The sequence below is a fragment of the Triturus cristatus genome, chromosome 8 (genome assembly GCF_964204655.1).
Source record: "Triturus cristatus chromosome 8, aTriCri1.1, whole genome shotgun sequence".
Classification (NCBI taxonomy): domain Eukaryota; kingdom Metazoa; phylum Chordata; class Amphibia; order Caudata; family Salamandridae; genus Triturus; species Triturus cristatus.
In genome coordinates, this window is record NC_140591.1 from 1,541,716,186 (window position 1) to 1,541,736,910 (window position 20,725).

Sequence of the window (20,725 nt, forward strand, 5' to 3'; positions counted from 1 at the left end):
CGCCCAGTAATAGGTTTTAATATCTGGGAGGGCTATACCTCCATCATACCAGCCACTGGTAAGCTTGTGGAGAGCAATCCGAGGCGCCTTATCCTCCCAGAGGAGACGAGTGAAGTTTGCAATTTTTAATTAAACGTCGGGTTTTAGGGAGGAAAATCAAAGCCAGGACGATCCTCTTAGTGAAACCCCATGGCAGAATGATGTAGCTGAGAGTTCAACGAGTCAAATGCAGCACTTCTAGATTGTTAAAGAAGGCTGTCTAATCGCGAACCAATTTCAAGAACATAAGAGTTGCATATGTTATGGTAAATCATTGGCAAAAAATGTTATACCAACCCAAATCTCTCTATGATACCTCGCTAGAAGGACATCTGCATTGGCATTTTTTGAATGAGTTTAGATGTACCACAGATCTTATTCCTCGCAGCATCCAATCTCTTGCTTGCTCTGTCAGGAGGAACCATGGATTCTGGAGCAGAAGCGCGTTTCCTTCTTACTGCTGTAACAATGTCAGTCGGGTTTTGGATCCATTCTGAGGAAATTAGGATATTGTTGGGGTGGTTTGTATTTCTTTAGAAGCCTTAAGTGGCGGCTTTAACCGTGGCCGGGTTAAGACATTTTTCTTCTACAATGTCCAACAGACATGGTAGGCGTGGCAGAAGAGGTTTACGAGCTGCTCTTTGTTGTAGCTTCTCCAGCATGACAAAAACAGTGGGCTGAGGAGTGTCCTTGTTAATATTTAACTTAGTTGCTCCTCTAATTAAGGCATCTTGAAAAGTAAGAATATCATCTACAGGAGATACTCTAGAAGGTGGCTATGGTGTAGACTATATATGTGTTGAATAAGAACAAGGAGATCTTGATCTGGAATAAGATGCATCCCTTCTGTTAGAGGATGTTCTCAATGATGTTGTCCTAATTGGTGAAGGAGGTTTTCATTTTCGGATTGGGGACATGGAAGTTGCTTTTGAAGCCATTTTAACTGGTGAGAGGACTAAGGAATCAAAGTTTGTCTCTAAGGGATCCTCTGGAGGCATGACTGTTCTCAACGGGCAGAGAGGTTTGTCCATTTGATTACTTGGATAACAGAACGCTTGAGATGAAGTGAAAGGAGCAGAAGGTGATCCAGACCACCCTCGTGATGAAGCGAGTACCACTTGTATACCTCTCGATGTTTAGGGAGAAAGATTCAATGTTGTACAGGGTCTATTTTTCAACAACGTCGGATGTAATGGTGAATGATGCATGTCTTTTCGACGTCGTGTGTTACCACGGACGTCAAACAAATGGTCTGCGGCAGTGAACCAGCTAGTGCCGTCGAGATTTTTGGCATTGATAGTGATGCTGATATTCTTGAAATTGATTTTGACAGTGAGCATAAACGGTGATGTGTCGTCAAAACTTCTTTTGACGGAGAGCATGTTGGCACTGACCCTCTCGATGGCGACGATCGGTGTCGATGAGAAGGACGTTGATGGCAATGTCTTGAAAAGGAATTTTTGCCTGTAGAGCTCTCTCTGTGGGAGTTTTTGCCAGATCTATGAATTTTACCAGAGGAAGGGCAAGAGGCAGGCATTTCCTATCTTCTTCTTTTCTTCTTCTGCCCTCATATCCTGCATCAGACATCTTAATCTGATACCCTCTCAGTCTTTACGAGTCGTTTTTAACATTTTACTACAAATTTCACATTATTTTGTCTGATGAGATGGTGACAGGCATACCACACAGACTTTGTGTGCATCAGAAGATGCCTTCTTCCTTCCACAAGAAAGACAGTTGGTAAATAGAGAAGGCATTCTTACAGAAAAAATAGGTCGGAGGAGGCTAACTTGAGATCAGATATGGAACTATGTCAAGCAAACATAGTTTTGAATGGAATGGATTATTCAGCATTTAGGAGTATCAATGAAGATCCTACACTACAGAAACTATGTTACTGAAAAGAATAAACACCCAATCCCTGGTAGGTGCCTCAGTAATATACAACCAGTAAGGAAAAGAGTTGGGAAGTAACAGAGTCAACAGCATTTCATGCCCACAAGGTGGGGCGGCATATGAGGCCGGCAGATGGGAAAGGAATATCAGAGCCCCCAGGGCTAAGGCAGAAGAATCAAGTATGGACCAACATTCATTTGGCCTTGGCTACAAACAGCTCTTGTATCTATTACCAAGACATATTGTCTCCAATACATTACATATACTTAGTGTGAGCTTTCAGCCAGCCCCTTCTTCATGACTGGACGGCTTTCTTGTCTATCTCACTTCCCTGCTCCTGATTCAATGGTTGTTTTCACTATACTTGACTAGTCCTGCCCAAGACAAATCTTGTCAGTGTTTTGGCTAGATGAGGTATCCTTCCACTCCTGATGTCACACCTTACTAGTCAGTGCACTGGAGGAGCTCTTTTCAGTGACTTTCTTTCTTTCCTCTCCCTCTCGTTGCATCCAGGGTTCGATTGCTTTCGCAGTCTAGCCTCCTATGGGTTCTAAATGCACGCAGTGGTATCATCCAGTGTGAAAATGGATTTGTGATCCTTCTAATATGGCGCCTCATTTGTGTGCCTGTACACTTGTGCGTGGCTGGCATCATTAAGTGTGTTTGATTTTATTTTAACAAATCCCATTCAAATATGACTGCCACGGATGCACACGCATCCCCAAGTAGCCATCCTTGAACAGGATTTGATAAATAAAACAAAATGCATTCGAAGATGGCCATCATGGATATATGCACATCCAAAGCAGCTATCTTTGCATGTATTTTGCAATAAGTAAAAATGCTGTTCAAAGATGGCTGTGGATGCGCACTTATTCACAGCGACCATTTAGAAATGGCATTTTGTTAAATAAAACAAAATGCCTTTTAAGAAGGCCCCTGCGGATGTCTGCGCAATTCCCGCAGTTAGCTAGGATAGCAACAAGCGTTGGCAAAGACAATAGGTTTCAAAGCTGAGACCTACTGGCTTTGCCAAACTTGTTTTTAAAATTACTGTAGGTCCAAAAACTATGAGTGTTGCTAATGACCTATAAAAGCTAACAACTTCTAAAAGTCTCCTATTTTTCCATCCCACAACACTTTAGCCTACTCCGCCTGGGCCCGGTCTGTACCTATGTATGGGCTTGTGTTTATATACAACAAGCTTAGCTGGAGAAAGGGGTTGGGAGACTATACAGGTTTGTGTACATTAAGCGGGAATTTTTACATTTTGAATTATACAATTACATTACATTTACCATGTCCACTCTATTAGCAAAGAACAAATACAAGACCTGTAAAATCTGGATGAGTGTTGTGTTGTGGATTAAAGGCTATCCACAATCAATGCACATGGATGCCCACATTCAAAAAGCCATTTATAGTAAACTGCATCACCACATTAGGAAACTTTGACACAAGTGACTGACATAGATAATATTTTCCCATATGAGCTGGCTCAAGCGACTGACTTAGATTACCTCGGAAGCATCAACATGGCTAGTCTTCCTAGTCTCTTCACTGCCAGACAGTGATCCCAATAGATGTACAATGAAAATTGAAAACGAGGCTCCAGCACCATGTGGGATTAGATCAAATAAAGCACCTGAGGGGAGGGGGGGGGGGCTTCTCTATCAGCACTCTTTGCTGCCAGATGGAGTCCAAGGAAATAAGAACCTAACAAGGACTACATAAATGAAGTAAATGGCTAGAGTGATAGCCCCTGAATGCACTCTCCTCTCTCTACCTACACTCCTGTGTTTGAATGGTATTTCCACCTATTCAACTCTATGGTAATAACTCTTTCGGGCCTAGTATCTAATGAGGTCTCAACTTGTCTTAGTGAATGGCATCATATGTCTCTCAGATGAGATGCCTTGCCTGACCTCTAGACCCAACCTCAACATCTCATAGAATGTTCTATGAATGCTTGGCTGAACCTTGGCTTATCTGGTCTGTTCAAATGTTTACACAGAGGTTCACAATTGGAAAGCACAATGGCCTACATTTCCTCTGGATGGCCATATGCATCTGACATTACCTAATCTAAGTCAGCATGGAGGGGCAAACAACGACAGAATGGCCCCAAGCACTTATCAGTGGCTGAGATTAATTTACGCATTCCATCCAATTTCTTTTTGTATTTTTCAATGTGACGCCCTTAATTTGACGGGTATGCCCAGATATTGGAACCAAGCTTCACCCAATTGAAGAGGTCCACCGAGGACGAAACCAGTCTTGGGTTGCTTGTGTTATGGTTCTGAGAGGCCCTGACGGCAGTTCGGGCTAGACTGTTCCAACTGGAGTAGGGTCAAGACTGATTTGCATCTGGCTGGGTCTAATCTGAGGTGGCATGGTGGGAAAAAACAATGGATTGGGATGTGGCTCAAGTAATTATAGTCTGATATTAATTCAAACATTCCATCCACCACTTTTTTGTATTTTCATTACCCTCTCTGGTGGCACTTACTTTTCTGCACGTTGTTGGCGAGTATCTCATGTCCTAGGGGTTGCTGTAATTTGCACAGCACTAGAGTTGTCACCTTAAACTGTTTCAGGAAATGTTGTTGGGTTGTGTGCAGGTTTCTAGTTGGAAGCTGGTGTGCACACCTGTGTAGCTGATCTCATCCTGGTTTTTCTTTGTCTTTGGTTTTACTTGAAGGGTGGTTGGAAGGAAGATATACATTACAAGTCATTGACCTTGTCTGTGCTTTTCTTTACTTGCATATGTTCTAACACCAAGGAACAAGAAACCAAATTGACTCATCTAATCTCACTGTTCTTGAAGCTGAATGAGTCACTGAAAAGAAGCCAGGTAAAAGAGCCATCTGAGATCTACAGAAATGTGTCGTTGATACACCAAGACAAGAATTGGGACTGTTTTAAACACCTGCAGGACGCAAAATGGCAGTACTGTATTCACAGAGGATTCGGACACCATTCTAATTGTTGTTTGATGTCTCTTGCATTAGAGTCATAGTATTGCTACATTAGCTTGACCTAGGAATTCCTTCTTCGCGGCTCTGCAACTATCAGGCTGGACGGAGGCCGGGCTTTTGGTGGTCAGTGACTGTTACCACCTGGGCACCCTCATATCCTTGGAAGAACTGATGGCCTAGCATGCTTCGCCCCTGGGACAATTCCGAACCTAGGAACCCCTGGTGCAGACTTTTGACAATCTCTGGGATGAGAGGAACCGGTGACACATGCAGTGCCTTAGTTCTAGACGTCTATGTTGTGGGCATGGAACCTGGTGATGTAGTTCAACAGTGCCCTGAATGAGATGGTGCAAAGAGCATAGACGGCGCTTACGACTAGGTGTGGGTAGTGTTGGGTCGCGATATCATGGGCCTGGAATGACGCAGAATACTGGCATATCCGAAGAAAGTCTCCAGAAAACCGAGACTGAATTACATCCAAATTAATTACACTCTCATGACTTACCCAACGCCTTACAGACTTATGGTCATTTATGGGGGGGAGCCACATGAATGTCCCAGGTGTAGACAGTCAGATGCAGACTTTTGCCATATGACTTGCGGCTGCCCCATCTACAGCTGTTCTGGAATGCGGTCATCCTCAGACTCCACACTACACTGGGTCGGACTCTTCCATGTACAACTGAGGCAGACCTAAACCTCAGATGGAGGGCACTAAGTATATTGGCAAACAGACTAATTGCGATGGTGTGGAAGTCTGTAGTGGGGCCCTTTCTGGAGACCTGGGAGAGAGATATCACCATGTGGGTTAGGCCAGAGGAGATGCCGTTGGTTATGGAAGACGCACGAGGGGTGATACGACGCCCAATAGCTGGTCTGTTGACGGAGGTGTTGGAGAGCTGGGAACAACCGGAAGGTGATGTGGGGTCAGAACCCGAGGAGCGGAATGGGTCTGTCTGTGGAGATCGGGGCAGAGACCTGGGAGATGGTGTATAAGCGAGTGCTCTCTGAGCAGAGTTGGTCCCTTCTTCTTTAGGGTACAGCACCTCCCACCTGCTATGGTCTGTCTGCCCATGCGCCCCCAAACCCCCCCCCCCCAACCCCCCCCCACCCGCCCCTTCCCTTGGATGTGGCGAGATTGCCCTTACATATTCTGGAGCTTTTGGCCCACTGATACCCTCTTAGCCACGCCTCCTCTGAAATTATTCATAACCTGTAGCCAAAACGCACCCTGAGACATTGTTAGGTTTTCTTTTTACCTAAGTTACTTCCCATGTTTCCCCCTTCCCTCCTCCCTGGCCCACGGTCTTATGGGCCACATGGGAAGTAGATTTTTGATGCAAATGCATAGGCTGGTTTGGCAAACACGTTATAAGGAGGGTCCGGAGCAGTACATTAGTATTTCAAATTTAGGTTTTGTGCCTTTGTAACTTCCTGGGGATGCTTATGAGATAATTTGCCTATCATAACACGTTTTTGTTACACATGCATATTACATGTTGTTTAGGAGGCCTTGCAGAGGTATGGTCTTGAATACTGTGTATTTGTACTCAACAAAATGCCAATAAACATATGTTTGAAGAAAAAAAAACTTGGCCTTGGAATTTTGTCTTTTGGATTGTAAATACACTAAGAATGGTTTATCTTTTCATGTTGGCAAACATGAAATTACTCATAATACCGCTACCAACATTACAGAGCCCTGCACAAGGCTGTACCTGAATAGTCTCGGTCCTCAAAGTTCTCTTTCTCCTTCTCTCTGTCGACAGGGTAGAGTAGTGTGCAGACCAGGCCCTGGCCTGGCTGCAGGTACTGGGTGATTAGATCAGCCAACGACTTGAAGCGCCTCACCTGGACTCCTTGTGACGTCTGGAAGAGACAAAATGGAAGGAATCAAGAGAAGATGCCGATGGGCCAAACAGGCAACATTTTAGACTTAATATCAAAGTAACTAAAGCAATAGTCTTCATGGTTTTACTGCAAAACACTAACATGCTATAGAAACCCTACAGATGCAAAAAGTGATGAAAAACAAGTTGTTCGCTCATACTTTACGAGTGACACTTCGGTCCTGTTTGATGACATGTTAGAGTTAAAGGTGCAGTAAACATGAGAGATCTACGTACCTGCAACATACATGGCCCAAATTCATACAGCACAGATTACATACGTGTTAACAATATAAAATGCCATGATAAAGTCGAGGACTCTAGAGATGCTGACTCGCTGTGAAAGATGATGGTTTGTTGCCCTCAGCTATTGAGCTGCATACCACAGTCGGGAAAGAAGGTCCCCTTCATTTGGTGACTGTTGAAATGGGATATTGTGGATATTAATTTAATGAATGAGCTTTTAAAGAGGCTTTAATTGGACCCCCTCAAAAAACACGAAAATGAATGTTTACGGTGAACCTTAACCATAAAGGACGCTACAAAACAAGTGGAAATAATCACAGTGTTTCTGTGAAACACACTATTAGGGTCAGGGGAAGGCGGGAAGGTTTAAAGAGCCAGGAGATTAAGGAAGCATAGCATTTGACTAAAGGTGCACTGGGTCCCTGCTAATCATGTTCCCAGTGCCTGTGCTCTTTCCCAAAACTGTACCGTTGTTTCCACAATTGGCACACCTCTGGGTCACCTATAAGTCCCCTGTCAAGGGTACCACTGGTACCAAGGGCCTTGTGACCAGAGAGGGTCTGCAAGGGCTGCGGCATGTATTGTGCCACCCTCAGAGACCCACCACCAAACACATACACACTGCCATTGCAGACTGTGTGTTTTGGTGCAGACAAAACCTAAGAGTCGACATGGCACACATCCCTGTGTGTCATGCCCACCAACACTGCCTGTGGCATAGGTAAGCCATCCCTTTAACAGGCCTCACAGCCATAAGGCAGGGTGCACTATACCACAGGTGAGGGCATAACTGCATGAGCAAAATACCCCTACAGTGCCTAAGTCCATTCTCAGACATTGTACGTGCAGTAAAGTCATACTGAGCACATGGGCTGAGAGTTTGTCATTACGAACTCCACAGCTCTATGATGGCTTTACTGAATGCTAATAAGTTTGGTATCAAATGTCTCAGCATAATAAACCCATACTGATGCCAGTGTTGGATGTATTGTAAAATGCACTCCGAGTGCATCTTAGAGATGCCCCCTGAAAAACTACCAACTCCCTCGTGTTCAGCTGACTGGTCTACACCAGCCTGCCACATTCAGACATGTTTCTGACCTCTTGAGGTGGGAGTCCTTGTGCTCTCGTGGGTCAGGACCAAAGCCTACTTGAGGTGGAGGTGCTTCTCACCAACCCCCAAGCAGGAATAGCATTCACAGCGGTGAGAAGCAAAGGCTTGTCCTTTGTTATGCTGACCAGGGCCTCTCCAGCTAGCAGAGAATCCCGCCCCCCCTGACCAAGTCCCACTTTTGATGGCAGGGTCGGCGGGAAAATTGGTAAGGAGGGGTGTGTCCCCACACTGCCAGGACCACCCCTAAGGTGCCCTGGACCGAGGTGCCTCCCCACCCCCCATTTAGAAAATCCTCCATCTTGAGTGGAAGGATTTTAGCTAATCAGGTTAGGGGTTGCCCCCTCCCCTAAGGCAGAGGACATACAAAGGGTGTTTAGGGACACCCCTGACACTTGATCCTCAGATTCCTGCGACTTCAGAAGAAAAGTATTTAGAAGACGCAGTGCAGCGGAGTCTGAAGAGGACTACTGATTTGGCCCCAGCCCTGCCTGCCTGTCTCCTTCTCAAAGACCCTGCTTAGAAGACGGCACCTGTCTTGTGGCCAACTACTTCCAGAACCCGAAATGGACAGCCCACTCTTCAATAAAGACCAGATCTCCTGAGAACAGTGGCCCTGTCCAGAAGAATCCAACTACAAGGACTCTGGATCAACTGAAAAACCGTGTAGAGAGCGGTGGGGGCAGGTGAGGGGCTAAGGAGAGCAAAGGGGGGTTCAGGTTAGTGGACACTAAACAAGTAGTAATTATGTACCACTCTTCGCCGAGATTGTGTAGTTCTGTGTATATGGTAACATTGCGATGGTTTTTATAAACTTAAAACAATAGCGTTTGATTGACATCTTGAGTGGCCATGCAGGGAGCTGAAAGGACGTAGAGATCCGGTGGCAGAGGTGAGGGGTCTACAGGCAGCCAGCAAGACAAATGAGAGGCCTGTTAGGGACTGGGAGGAACAGATGAGGCCTGTTAGGGACTGGGAGGAACAGATGAGGCTTGTCAGGGGCTGGGAGGGACAGGTGAGAGGCCTGTCAGGGGCTGGGAGGGACAGATGAGAGTCCTGTCAGGGGCTGGGAGGGACAGATGAGAAGCCTGAGAGGCCTGTCAGGGGTTGGGAGGGACAGATGAGAGGCCTGTCAGGGGCTGGGAGGAACAGATGCGGCCTGTTAGGGACGGGGAGGAACAGATGCCGCCTGTTAGGGACTGGGAGGAACAGATGAGGCCTGTTAGGGACTGGGAGGAACAGATGAGGCCTGTCAGGAGCTGGGAGGGACAGATGAGAGGCCTGTCAGGGGCTGGGAGGGACAGATGAGAGGCCTGTCAGGGGCTGGGAGGGACAGATGAGAGGCCTGTCAGGGGCTGGGAGGAACAGATGCGGCCTGTTAGGGACTGGGAGGAACAGATGCGGCCTGTTAGGGACTGGGAGGAACAGATGAGGCCTGTCAGGGACTGGGAGGAACAGATAAGGCCTGTCAGGGGCTGGGAGGGACAGATGAGAGGCCTGTCAGGGGCTGGGAGGGACAGATGAGGCCTGTTAGGGACTGGGAGGAACAGATGAGGCCTGTTAGGGACTGGGAGGAACAGATGAGGCCTGTCAAGGGCTGGGAGGGACAGGTGAGAGGCCTATCAGGGACCCGGAGGGACAGATGAGACGCCTGTCAGGTGATGGGAGGGGCAGATGAGAGGCCTGTCAGGAGATGGTAGGGGCAGATGAGAAGCCTGTCAGGGACCCGGAGGGGCAGATGAGAGACCAGGCAGCGAACCAAAGGAGTAAATGAAAAACCGATAAGAATCAATAGAGCAACGAGTGCCTTGACAGCAAATCTAACTGTTGTATCTTATATACAATGCATTTTCCTAGTTCATGGTCCTTGCTGCTCAGCCAGTGTGGATGTTGTAGAATGTTGGTATGAGTGTGAGGTCACAGAGTGTTGGGATGCCTGGGGAGTGTCAGTTGAGAGTATGGGCTGAGCAGCAATGGAGCTGCTCCTGGTGGGGCTCACACCATAATCTACAGGACTCTTGATTACTTGATTATTTCCATCTATAATCCATCTTCAATAAATATTATCTTCTTCATCTACACCTCGGCTTTCACTGGACTTATTTTATATTACCACACTAACAAAGTTTAGATTGAAAAAAATTGAACCCTCACAAATTCCCAGCTTTTGAATTTCTTTACAGCTGCATTTTCCTGAAGTCCTCGCTTCCCAATTCTGCTTGGCATTTAAGTTAAGGAAATATTATAAACCACGCAGGTGATGTGTGTCCCCCTTCACTTGGTTCTGCCTTTTTAGCCAAAGGCCCATTCTTGCAGTATATAAGAACGAAACTACAATCCCAGAATTCAGTTGCAGCTGTATAAAAAAATAGTATTGGTTAATGGTTCCAGGCTGGCTCTTTTAGAAAAGAGGAAAAAATTATGCTTGCCCCCATTCGCATTTCAAACAGTAGACTCTTATTATTTCTAGCCAGAAATAGGCTTCATTTTAGCTTTGAACTCTTAAAATTCCCACCACCCCCTTGTTAACAGGGAGAGTAATGTTAACCATATTTTTTCCATATCTCGCTCTCGGCTTTGTTCCTACATAGGGGCGTGTGTGGGTTATAACCTTCCACAAGCACTGCAGGACGGCTGCGGCTTTAACTTTTATGAAAAGGCTAATTTATAAAATATACCACACTCTAGCATTAGAATTGCTTTATGTTGTGGGGGGGAGGGGGGTTGCAGGAGAGTTGTATCTTATTTTTAAGATATATTTGTTGAACTTGTTTATTCAAACTATGGACCGCATTGGAATCCTTACAAACACATAAATAAAATGTGTTGAAAAAAAGAATTGCCTTATTTTTCTTGATGTACCTGGGGCTTCACCTGACTGGGTTGGGGGGATATTTATGGTGTTTGAACACACTGTGCCGGGCTGATTGGATCAGACTGGGAACAGGTTACTGGATGGGGATTAATGGGGCTAGAATGGACTGTGTGGGGCAAAACTGGTTCTGATTTATGCAAATGTGGCTAGAAAGACTTTCAGCTGGCTGGGCTAGCTCTGGAGGATGTCAACAGGGGTTCAGTGCATTGAGCACGTGTCGATGTGCGGGAAGTGTCTAGGGTTCCAACACACTGGATGGTGCTGGCTGTTTGATGCTGTTAATGGAGTTAGGATGCAGTGGGTGGGTCACGCTACTTCGGATGGGTGTTAATGGTGTTCAAATTGACAAAATAGTCAGGCTAGTGCTTTTCATTGCTCAAAAGGTGGTCTTTTGTGAAATGTATCTCTCAATATGAAATTAATTGCCTATTTTTACTGGTAAGAAAGTGTCACTCATTGCGCCATACATTAGGCACTAGAACGTCACTCATAAGTACACTGAAACTATGGAAATGTCACACATAAGCAAACTGCAAACTTGGCAGCTATGCACAATCTGCACCTATAGACCTTACCTTGAATTCTGAACCTAAGGTGTGGGGGGGCTCAAAGATGGGTGAGACCTGCAAAGGCCCTACTGTCCCCTTCCTGTCCACCGCCCCACAACAGTACTCTAGTGGCTGCTAAGACTGAACACCAGTGACACTGCCTACTGGGTCGTTTCTCCTTGAGAAGCACTTCAGAGACACCAGAAAAAAACTTTTTATTTAATATAAAGGGTGACAGTCTTTTGGGCATCACTGAGCATTTTTGTCTCATTGTAATGCGCGCGTCAAGTGCATTCTTGTGCACAGTTCAGTCTCTGGAACTGAAAAGAATATGACCCTTAGTTCTGGCTTGAAATGAATCCTGAAAACGACGCAAGCAGTCTGAAGCGAAATACTTCAGAACAGACCTTAGACTGCAGGTGAACCTTTACCCACAAAACAACCTAAGCCATAAGGCTCAGTGTTAGTCTAAAATCTTGCATCGAGAACTAAGGAAGTGCAACCCTGTTTGAGTCCATTCTCCCGTCTTAAAGATGCTAGGCACTTCTGTGTTGTGTGTCTGTCTTGCATATTTACTGCAGATAATCTTTTAGATACCTATATTAATGTCCTTTACTTTTCTAAAGTTGGGAACTGCCCGAACAATTCATGTGCCCGACTTTGTACCAAGTGTGCCAGTGTCTAGTTCTACACCACTACTTAAATCAGGCTTCACAGCTCGATCATGCTACTCTGAGAGCGTCAAGTGGTAAAATGGAGTACATGGTCATCCAGTTGGAGTGCAATAGCATTGTGGCCACAGGACAGCCAGTGGTAAACAACATTAATTGTCACAGTTAAGGCCCAGTAACATCTGACTTCCCTAGGACCCAAAGAAAAGGCCCCACTGTAGGTTGTCCCGATCCTCCGTGAATTACATTCTTTCTGCATTCAAACGTTTTGGACAATTTCCGGTAGCACTACTACCTTGAAGAAAATACGCTGAGAAAGTTCCTGGCTCTGAACTCCAGTAAATATATCCCTGTTTCAGCACGTCCTCATAACTCTGCTTTCAGAAAATGTCCAGTTACAACTGATGCACTGGAATTCTTCCAGGTAGGCAACAGCATACTTTATCATAGGGCCATCTTCACTGTCCAGCTACAAGCAGACTTCCACAGCTGTAGCAGGTTTCACTGGCAGGTCCTTTCCATCCCACCTTTAGTCTAGCGGGTCACCAGAAGACAAGTGCCGCCAATGGTGACGCTAATAAATAAAAAGAAGCGAAAGACAGTGCTGAGAACAACACTCTCCAATACTCAGGCCGGCAGGAATTCGTTCAGTGAAGCAGGCAGCGGTGCTTTCACACATCTTCAGTTGGAAGCAGGTTCCCTCCTTGGACTGTGTCAAGGATTGCCATTTTTTATTTTATTTTTATTGAGGTTTGTTCAGGCATATATATTACAACAGTAGATTTGCATGGATCTACACAGCATAGTTTTGAGTAACATTATTACAATACTGTGAGGTATCATTATTAAACAATATCAGGTTTACTTCTCTATCTCTTCTTGTCCTATTGAAAGCAAAACCAGTACATCTATACAACACATTAGTACAATTCACACAAGATTATGGACTGTGACACAGCAGAGTTAGCAATGGACTAAATAAACATATAGAATGTAGGTCCAGTAAATTGGGGAGGAAGGGATGGCCCTATGTGTCTATAGCCTACAGTTCAGGTTCGGCCGTCCCAATGAGAGTGATTAAGAAGGGAAGGTAACCTAAATCGGACCAGGAGTATCCAGGGGGGGCTGCACCTTGTCCCCTCGGCTAGGTGGTGAAAGCTACCCATATATCCTTCGGGCGAGATGCTGTCGGCATTAGATCCCAAAATGTCGCCAGCTGCTCTAGACAGTAAGCGATATCGCGCACCCACGCAGCCCCACGGGGTGCTCTAGGGGCACCCCAGCGTATGGCCAGCCTGCGCCTAGAGAGCAGCAGCATCATGGCCACCAAGGAGCGCCTCAGGGTGGGATTTCTCCCACATAACCCAGCAGCGCCACTACTGTTGGAGGGAGATTTGTTTAAGGGTCAAGAGGGCAGGGGGGTGAGCACAGGGCTCAGGGAACCTTCACCGTATGATCGAGGGAGTGCGTTAGGGACAAAAGGGGCACCTTAATTTGAGCCGGGGTGTCTGGGAACGCTCGCTCTAAAAATGAAACCGATATGTGAGCCATGGAAACTGAGGCTGAAAGCCTTACAGCTTTATTAAGAAGATGCAACTTCAAGAAACTTCAAGAAAAAGGCATAAAAATACAAATATAGTGACCTCGCATGAATCAGAAGGCATTGAACTCGTTTGGAGAGAGACACTTCAGAAAACCTCAAAGACACATTTATAAATGCATTTAGAGAAACATAAGTTACAGCAAGGAAAATGCTCCCAGAATACAAAACACACTTGATCTAAAATACTGAGAATACTCACGTACCTACCTAAAACCTAAAAGAAAACAACTTTGCAAATGTAATATAAGTATGAAATGCTCAATTAGAAAACACCAATTTAGGGACAAAATAGCATAGCAAAATAGCATACATAGCATAAACAGCAAATATATTGGCAAGTTAAATTGTATCTTAAAAACAAAAAACAAGAGCTCTTGGGGAGCACCCACACCCGCCTGCCATCTACTAACAGACGGGTGGGGTAGTCCGCCGAGGACTGTGTGATCTCCCCTTTTATATGGTTTTAGGCTATGAGAAGCGCCTACAATAACGTTATCTCACGCCACTTCTACCTAGGAGGGGTCAGTCTACCCTAAAAGCTTGGTCTGCAACTTTTATCAGACGTGTCGTCGCTATCCCACTAAATGCGGAACGTAGACTAGGTGAAAAGGTTATTTTCTCAGGCCAAGCGCGTGTCGTAAATTGCATAGGGCAAGCAGAAAATATGTAATGCAAAGGAATAAAATATACATATATGGATATGTGTCTTGGTTATTCATCACCTCAGCTTGACGCGGTTGCGGTGGGAACTTCTGTATTGCTCATGTACAGACCCAGGATGTGATGTGCCATATGTCGACAGAATAGAGAAACGGTGAACTCTGCGCTAGTGAACTTCGCACACAGTAGGGTGGGGGCTCTTTAGTTTGGAGCAGGAGGCCTCGCTGAGAGGCTGGCAGGGATTGGTCAGTCAAGCCTAGGGCCTGCTGTTCAGTAAAAAGGGGTGCAGAACTCTGGTCAACTTAACAAAAGGCCTACAGATCAGGCTGGCAGGGCCTACGTAGGGGTTCATGCTGGCTGAGTGACAAGGATGGACCAGGGTATTTGTTATATAGTAACACAGGACCCTCTGGTCAATTTAACACGGCCAACAAATTAGGCTGGCAGGGCAAGGACAAGGGTCTCGTACCTCAGGTGCGGACAGAACGGGCCTGGGGTACCCTATGATCAAAAATAGACCCTCTCTCATTCCCTCCTCTTGTTCATTCTTTTTTTTTTTTTTTTTTTTTTTTTTTTAAACCGTTTATTGCAGTTCGTAAAAGTTACAGGTAGGGGCCTACAACCATCCGGCCGGCCGCTAGAATGACAAAAACATACTGCACACATACAGTAAAAGTCTCTAGGCAGTGCAGAGCAGTGAAACAGGAGTAATCAATGGTGCAGGCCACACAGCTCCAAGCCCACAGTACGGTTCCCTTTTCTTGAAACAAAACAACACCAAAAAACCACACCCGCAAGGCAACCCGCGATCCAAAATAACAGCACGTGCTCCATAAGTGGGGGATCCAAACCAGCAGCAGAACTCTGGAGAGGGGAATGGGAATAGATCAGGGACTGGGGGACCGCGCGCCCGCGGCTGAGGGAGGGGGGCCGTCTAGGGAGACGGAGCAGGCGAGGCAGCCGGTAGCAGTGGTGGCTCACAAATACCCCCGCGGTAGGCGTTCCAGGGGCCCCAGAGTTTCACCCACGCCCCAGGCTTACCTCTCGCCACATACACCACCTTTTCACGAAACATACACCAATCCATATGCTCTTTCCAGGCCGACACCGCAGGGGGCCTCTGGGATCCCCACAATTGAGCAATGTCGCGCTTGGCTATCATGTATCCCAGAGTCACCCACCGCGTCTGCGGGACCGAATAGTCATTCGGTTCCCATACATTCAGCAAGCATCTCCTCGCTTCAGGCAGCAGCGCAACACGCGTCACCACCCGCAGGACCTCATGCACACCACGCCAGAATCGCTCCACCTTCGGGCACTCCCACAGTATATGCATGAAAGTCGCCAACGCACCACAGCCACGCTTACACATTCCGTCACCAGCAAAACCCATACGCAGAAGCCTTGGCCCCGTCACGTAAACCCGGTGAAGGATCTTGAGCTGGACGAAACGAAGGCGAGCCGGGATGGCCACCTCTTTCGGAGAGGCCACCGCGGAAATCCAATCCTCATCGTCCAGCTCCAGCCCGTCGGCAACCCAAGCCTCGCGGAGATTAGTCAGCAGGCACGATCTATCGTTGATCAGTTTTTTGTATATGAGGGAGATCGTGCTGTCCGGGACATGGCCATCTAGGACTCTGTCCTCCAGGGGGGAAGACTCCGGAATGGATGCGACATCCGGGAAGACGGAGCCCAGCGCATGGCGGACCTGTAGGTACCGAAAGTACTCACTGCCCTGCAGCTGGAACTCCGCCTGCAGCGTCTCAAAAGTTTTGAATCCCCCCCTCGTCCAGAGATCTCCCACCGTGCTGATTCCGATCGTGTCCCACTTCTCGAAGCCCTTCGACGTCCACAGGGAGCCCAACCTCTCAGACGCATACAGCGGTGACGCCCGGGTCAAACGGTCCTTCCACCCCATAGCTGCATTAGCCGCGTGCCAGACACGCACCATGACACGCGTCGGTCCCGTCAAACGGGAGTCGGGCGCGCCCGCGTAGAGCGCTCGATTGTAATCGCCACCGGGCAGGAGCATCTTATCCATCTCAAATGCCGGGTTCAAGGCGGGCCCGTAAAGGCCATGATTAATTGCAGCTAGTTGGGAGGCCCAGTAATACCGTTTAATGTCAGGGAGGGCGACCCCCCCATCGTACCACGGGAGCGTCAATTTAGCCAGAGCAATGCGCGGCCTCCCGTCCCAGAACAGGCGCCGCTGGAGGCCCTCCACCTCACGGAAATAGCGTGCCGGGACCAAGTCCATAGTATTCTGGAGGGCGTAGAGGAAGCGTGGCAGGGACATCATTTTAAACAAGGCCGCTCGGCCGAGCGGCGAGAGCGGCAGACGCCGCCAGCGCACCACGTCCTCCCTCAAACGCCGGAGGGGGGGTAACAAATTCCGCTCATAGCGGGCCTCCGGGTCAAGAGTGATATAGATACCCAGGTACCGAAAACCTTGGGAGGCAATCTGGATCGGACAGTCCCGTGGTAAGGCCGGAGCCTCCCCGGAAAGCACATATACACAGGATTTCGCCCAGTTGATGACCAGGCCTGAGTTGCGACCGAATGAACGCAAAACATCAACCAGGACGATCAGTGATTTACGCGGGGAGGCGAGATACAGAAGGATATCGTCAGCATAGAGGGACACACGGTCCTCATGCTTGGGGGTCCAGCGGAGACCACGGATAGAAGGGTGCCACCGCAGCCACTCCGCCAGGGGCTCCAGGGCCAGGGCAAACAGGAGAGGCGACAGGGGGCAGCCCTGTCGCGTACCCCTCCCCAGCGCGAATGGGGCCGAGACTCGCCCATTCACTACCACCTGCGCCAATGGGCCCGAATATAGCAATTTGACCCAGCTAATGAAACCCGGGCCAAACCCGAATTTTGCCAGCATCGCCCAGATGTATGGCCATTCAAGCGTATCAAACGCCATGGTGGCGTCCAAGGACGCCAAGATGGCCGGCTCCCGCACAAATGGGACACGCGCGAGCACCCCGTGCAAGCGCCGCAGATTGAGCGCCGTGTTGCGGTGCGGTATAAAGCCAGATTGGTCTTGGTGGACCAAATCGCCCACCACGCCAACCAACCTGTTGGCCAACACCTTGGCGAGGATTTTGGGCTCCGCGTTCAAAAGCGAAATCGGCCTATAGGATGTGACCCGTTCACGGGGCCTCCCCTCCTTGTGGATCACCACAATTGTGGCTAGACGCTGGTCCGGCGGGAGGGAACCCCGCGAGTGGGCCGCCAGGAACATCCCGCGCAGGTGGGGCGCCAACACATCCGGGCGTAGCTTGTAGAGCTCGATGGGAATACCATTGGGGCCCATGGCCTTGCCGGATGCAACCGAGCGAATAGCCAAGGCAATTTCGTCCGAGGTGGGAGGGGCGTCCAGCGAATCCCTGTCCTCCACCGTTAGGGAGGGCAGTGCGATGTCCCGAAGCAGGGCATGGGAGTCTGCCTCCGAGCAGGGGGAAACCGGGGAGTAGACTTCGCGGAAATAATCCGCGAAGCAGGAGACAATGGCTTCCGGCTCAGTGACACACGCACCATCAACACTCTCAATCAAAGGCACCACACGGCTCGCTCTCTCCCTCTTATCCAACCACGCAATCAATTTGCCAGCCTTATCACCCACATCATACAATCGCCCCTGCTGCTCTCTACTGAGGCCCCTGGCCGCCTCCGTGACGAGGGCCCGATAGGCCGCCTGCTTTAGGTGTAGAACATGCAACTTGTCGTCTGTTACCCCGCTTCCCAGGTCACCCTCCAGTTCCGCAATCTCGGCCTCTACCCGGGTCACCTCCTCCCGCTCGCGCCGCCGGGCATGGGAGATAAAGGAGAGGGCCTCCCCTCTAAGGACTACCTTGAAAGCCTCCCACAGGGAGATGGCCGAAGAGACCGACCCCACATTCTCATCGAAATATCGCTGTAGGGATTTGATCAAATCAGCACGAATAGTGGGGTCGCGCAAATACCATGCATTGATTGGGGCCACCCTGCCATCCCCCCTCGGGAAGACATCGAGATGCAACAACAATGGGGAGTGATCTGAGATACCCCGCGCCAGATGGCGCACCTCCCCCACCCTCCCTGCGTGGGCCGCCGGGACAAGGATGTAATCAAGCCGCGAGAGGCTACCATGGGCACCCGAGTGGAAGGTGTACTGTCGCAATACAGGATGCTTTAATCGCCAGCAATCCACCAGGCCCAGCGTATCCAGAAGGCCGGGCAGCCACGCCTGTGCCCGGGGGAGGTCCCTAGGGGGATGGCGATCCATAGACCCAGAGGCTACCGCATTAAAATCCCCTCCAACCACCAGCAGGCCACTCGGAAGGTCCAGAAGGAGGCGCCCCAGGTCCGCAAATGTGGTGGCTTGTAACCCAGGCGGGACGTACACTGATATAAAGATAAACACTCTACCCTCCATTCTTCCCACCAGAACCGTGTAGCGTCCCCTCTCATCATGGCGCACCTCATCAATCTCCAACGGGAGCGAGTTCTTGATCATAATACCCACCCCCCGCGAGCCCGAGGTGAAGCCAGAATGGGCCGCCAAACGATATCCCCGCCGGTTCATTGCATGAAAGGAGTTACCTATAAGGTGCGTCTCCTGCAGGAAGACAACATCTGGTGAAATACGTTTTAAGTACTGCAGGACCACACCACGCTTAATCCTATCCCCCAGGCCGTTAACATTCCATGACAACACAGCCAAATCCCTACCCCCCATCATACGTCGAAACAATCGGTCGTCCCCCATCGAGCATCCTAAAAACAACAACATAGTAGCGGGTTTGCCCTGCGGTGCTAACAAACAACACACCCCCCCCACCCCCCGGTCCCAACAAAACTCCCCCCTCCCTGCACCCCTGCATGAGCCCAGACAGCCCCCCCAAAGTGCAGTGTGCCTGTCGCCCCATAGCTAAAATACTAACTAGTCCCCCAGAGGAGGAGGGAAGCCCCCAACAGACCCCGCACGACCTCCATAGGAGGGGAAAATACGCAATCAATAAATGGTGAAGGAACAACGTCCAGAGCAAGGCCTACGCAGTCACCCCTCAATTCTGCTCCGGCGGGCCCTCCTCGCCAGCCGCGCCCCCCCCCGCCCCCCCGGCCCCGATCTCCAGGCAGAGTGTCCAGCCAGTCCCCAGCCGCCTCGGGCCGATCGAAGAAGTGCGTGCAACCATCCACCTCCACCCTCAGCTTAGCTGGAAAGAGCATTGAGTACTTGAGGTTCAGGTCCCTTAGGCGACGTTTAACACCAAGAAAGCTCTGCCGCTGCTTCTGGACCGCCGGGGTAAAGTCTGGGTAGAAATGTACCTCCATGTTGTCAAGCTTGACCGGTCCCTGTTGTCTGGAGGTCTGGAGGATAGCATCTCTGTCCCGGAAATTAAAAATCCGGGCAATGAGAGGCCGCGGCGGGGCACCAGTCTTAGGTCTGCCCCCGGGGACCCGGTGAGCACGCTCCACCGCAAAAAGCTTACTCAGCCCCCGGGGCTGGAGATGGGTCAGGATCAACTCTTCCACGAAAAGATCCGCCGCCTCCGCCTCTCGTCCCTCCGGCACCCCCACAATACGGACATTATTCCTCCGGGCCCGACCCTCGGAGTCCTCCAGTCGCCGGTCCATCAGGGCGCTCGCCTGGCCAAGCCGGCGCACCTCCTTCTGGAGGGCCACCACGTCTGTCGTGAGGCTCGTTGTGGTGTGGGCCAGGGAGTCGACTCGGTCGTTTGTTTTGGACAAGTCTGCCCTCACAAGGCTCACATCCACCAGGACCGAGTCTATTTTTTGCGCTAAGGTGTCGAAACGCTGGTCCACCGAGGCCTTCATCTCTGCGATGGCGCCCATGACGTCCCGGAGGGTCAGATCCACCGGATGAGCGGATGCCTCCGTCGGGCCCACCGGGGATGCACGCGATGTCTCCGGAGAACCCTTCTGGAGCGTGTAGCGGTCCATACTGTTGGCCTGGTGCGCCGTGCCACGGCGGGTCGTCTTCACCTTCGCCCGGTCGCCATCTTGTTTGGTGGACATGCTGGCTCTTCCACCGTCGTGCCAAGCACCCCAAACGGGCCGCTATACCAGGTCACGGGTGCCAGGGGGGGGGCAGGGGCGACCACCGAACCGCGGGTCAACCCACTGCCGGCGGTTCAGCCGGGCTCCTGGACAAGGCCACACCACCACACCCCGCTCCGCAGTCCGACCCCGCTTGAGGG

The 20,725-nt window shown here is 49.5% G+C and overlaps 1 protein-coding gene across 1 annotated transcript in view; it reads right to left on the minus strand.

The window, feature by feature from the left end:
* The window catches only part of INPPL1 (inositol polyphosphate phosphatase like 1), a 1,340,026-nt gene that overhangs the window by 968,931 nt on the left and 350,370 nt on the right, over nt 1-20,725 (minus strand). Inside the window, exon 3 of the mRNA XM_085623407.1 lies at nt 6,632-6,782. Within this exon, the coding sequence (XP_085479533.1) occupies nt 6,632-6,782 (151 nt within the window). The remainder of the gene's footprint in view (nt 1-6,631; nt 6,783-20,725) is intronic.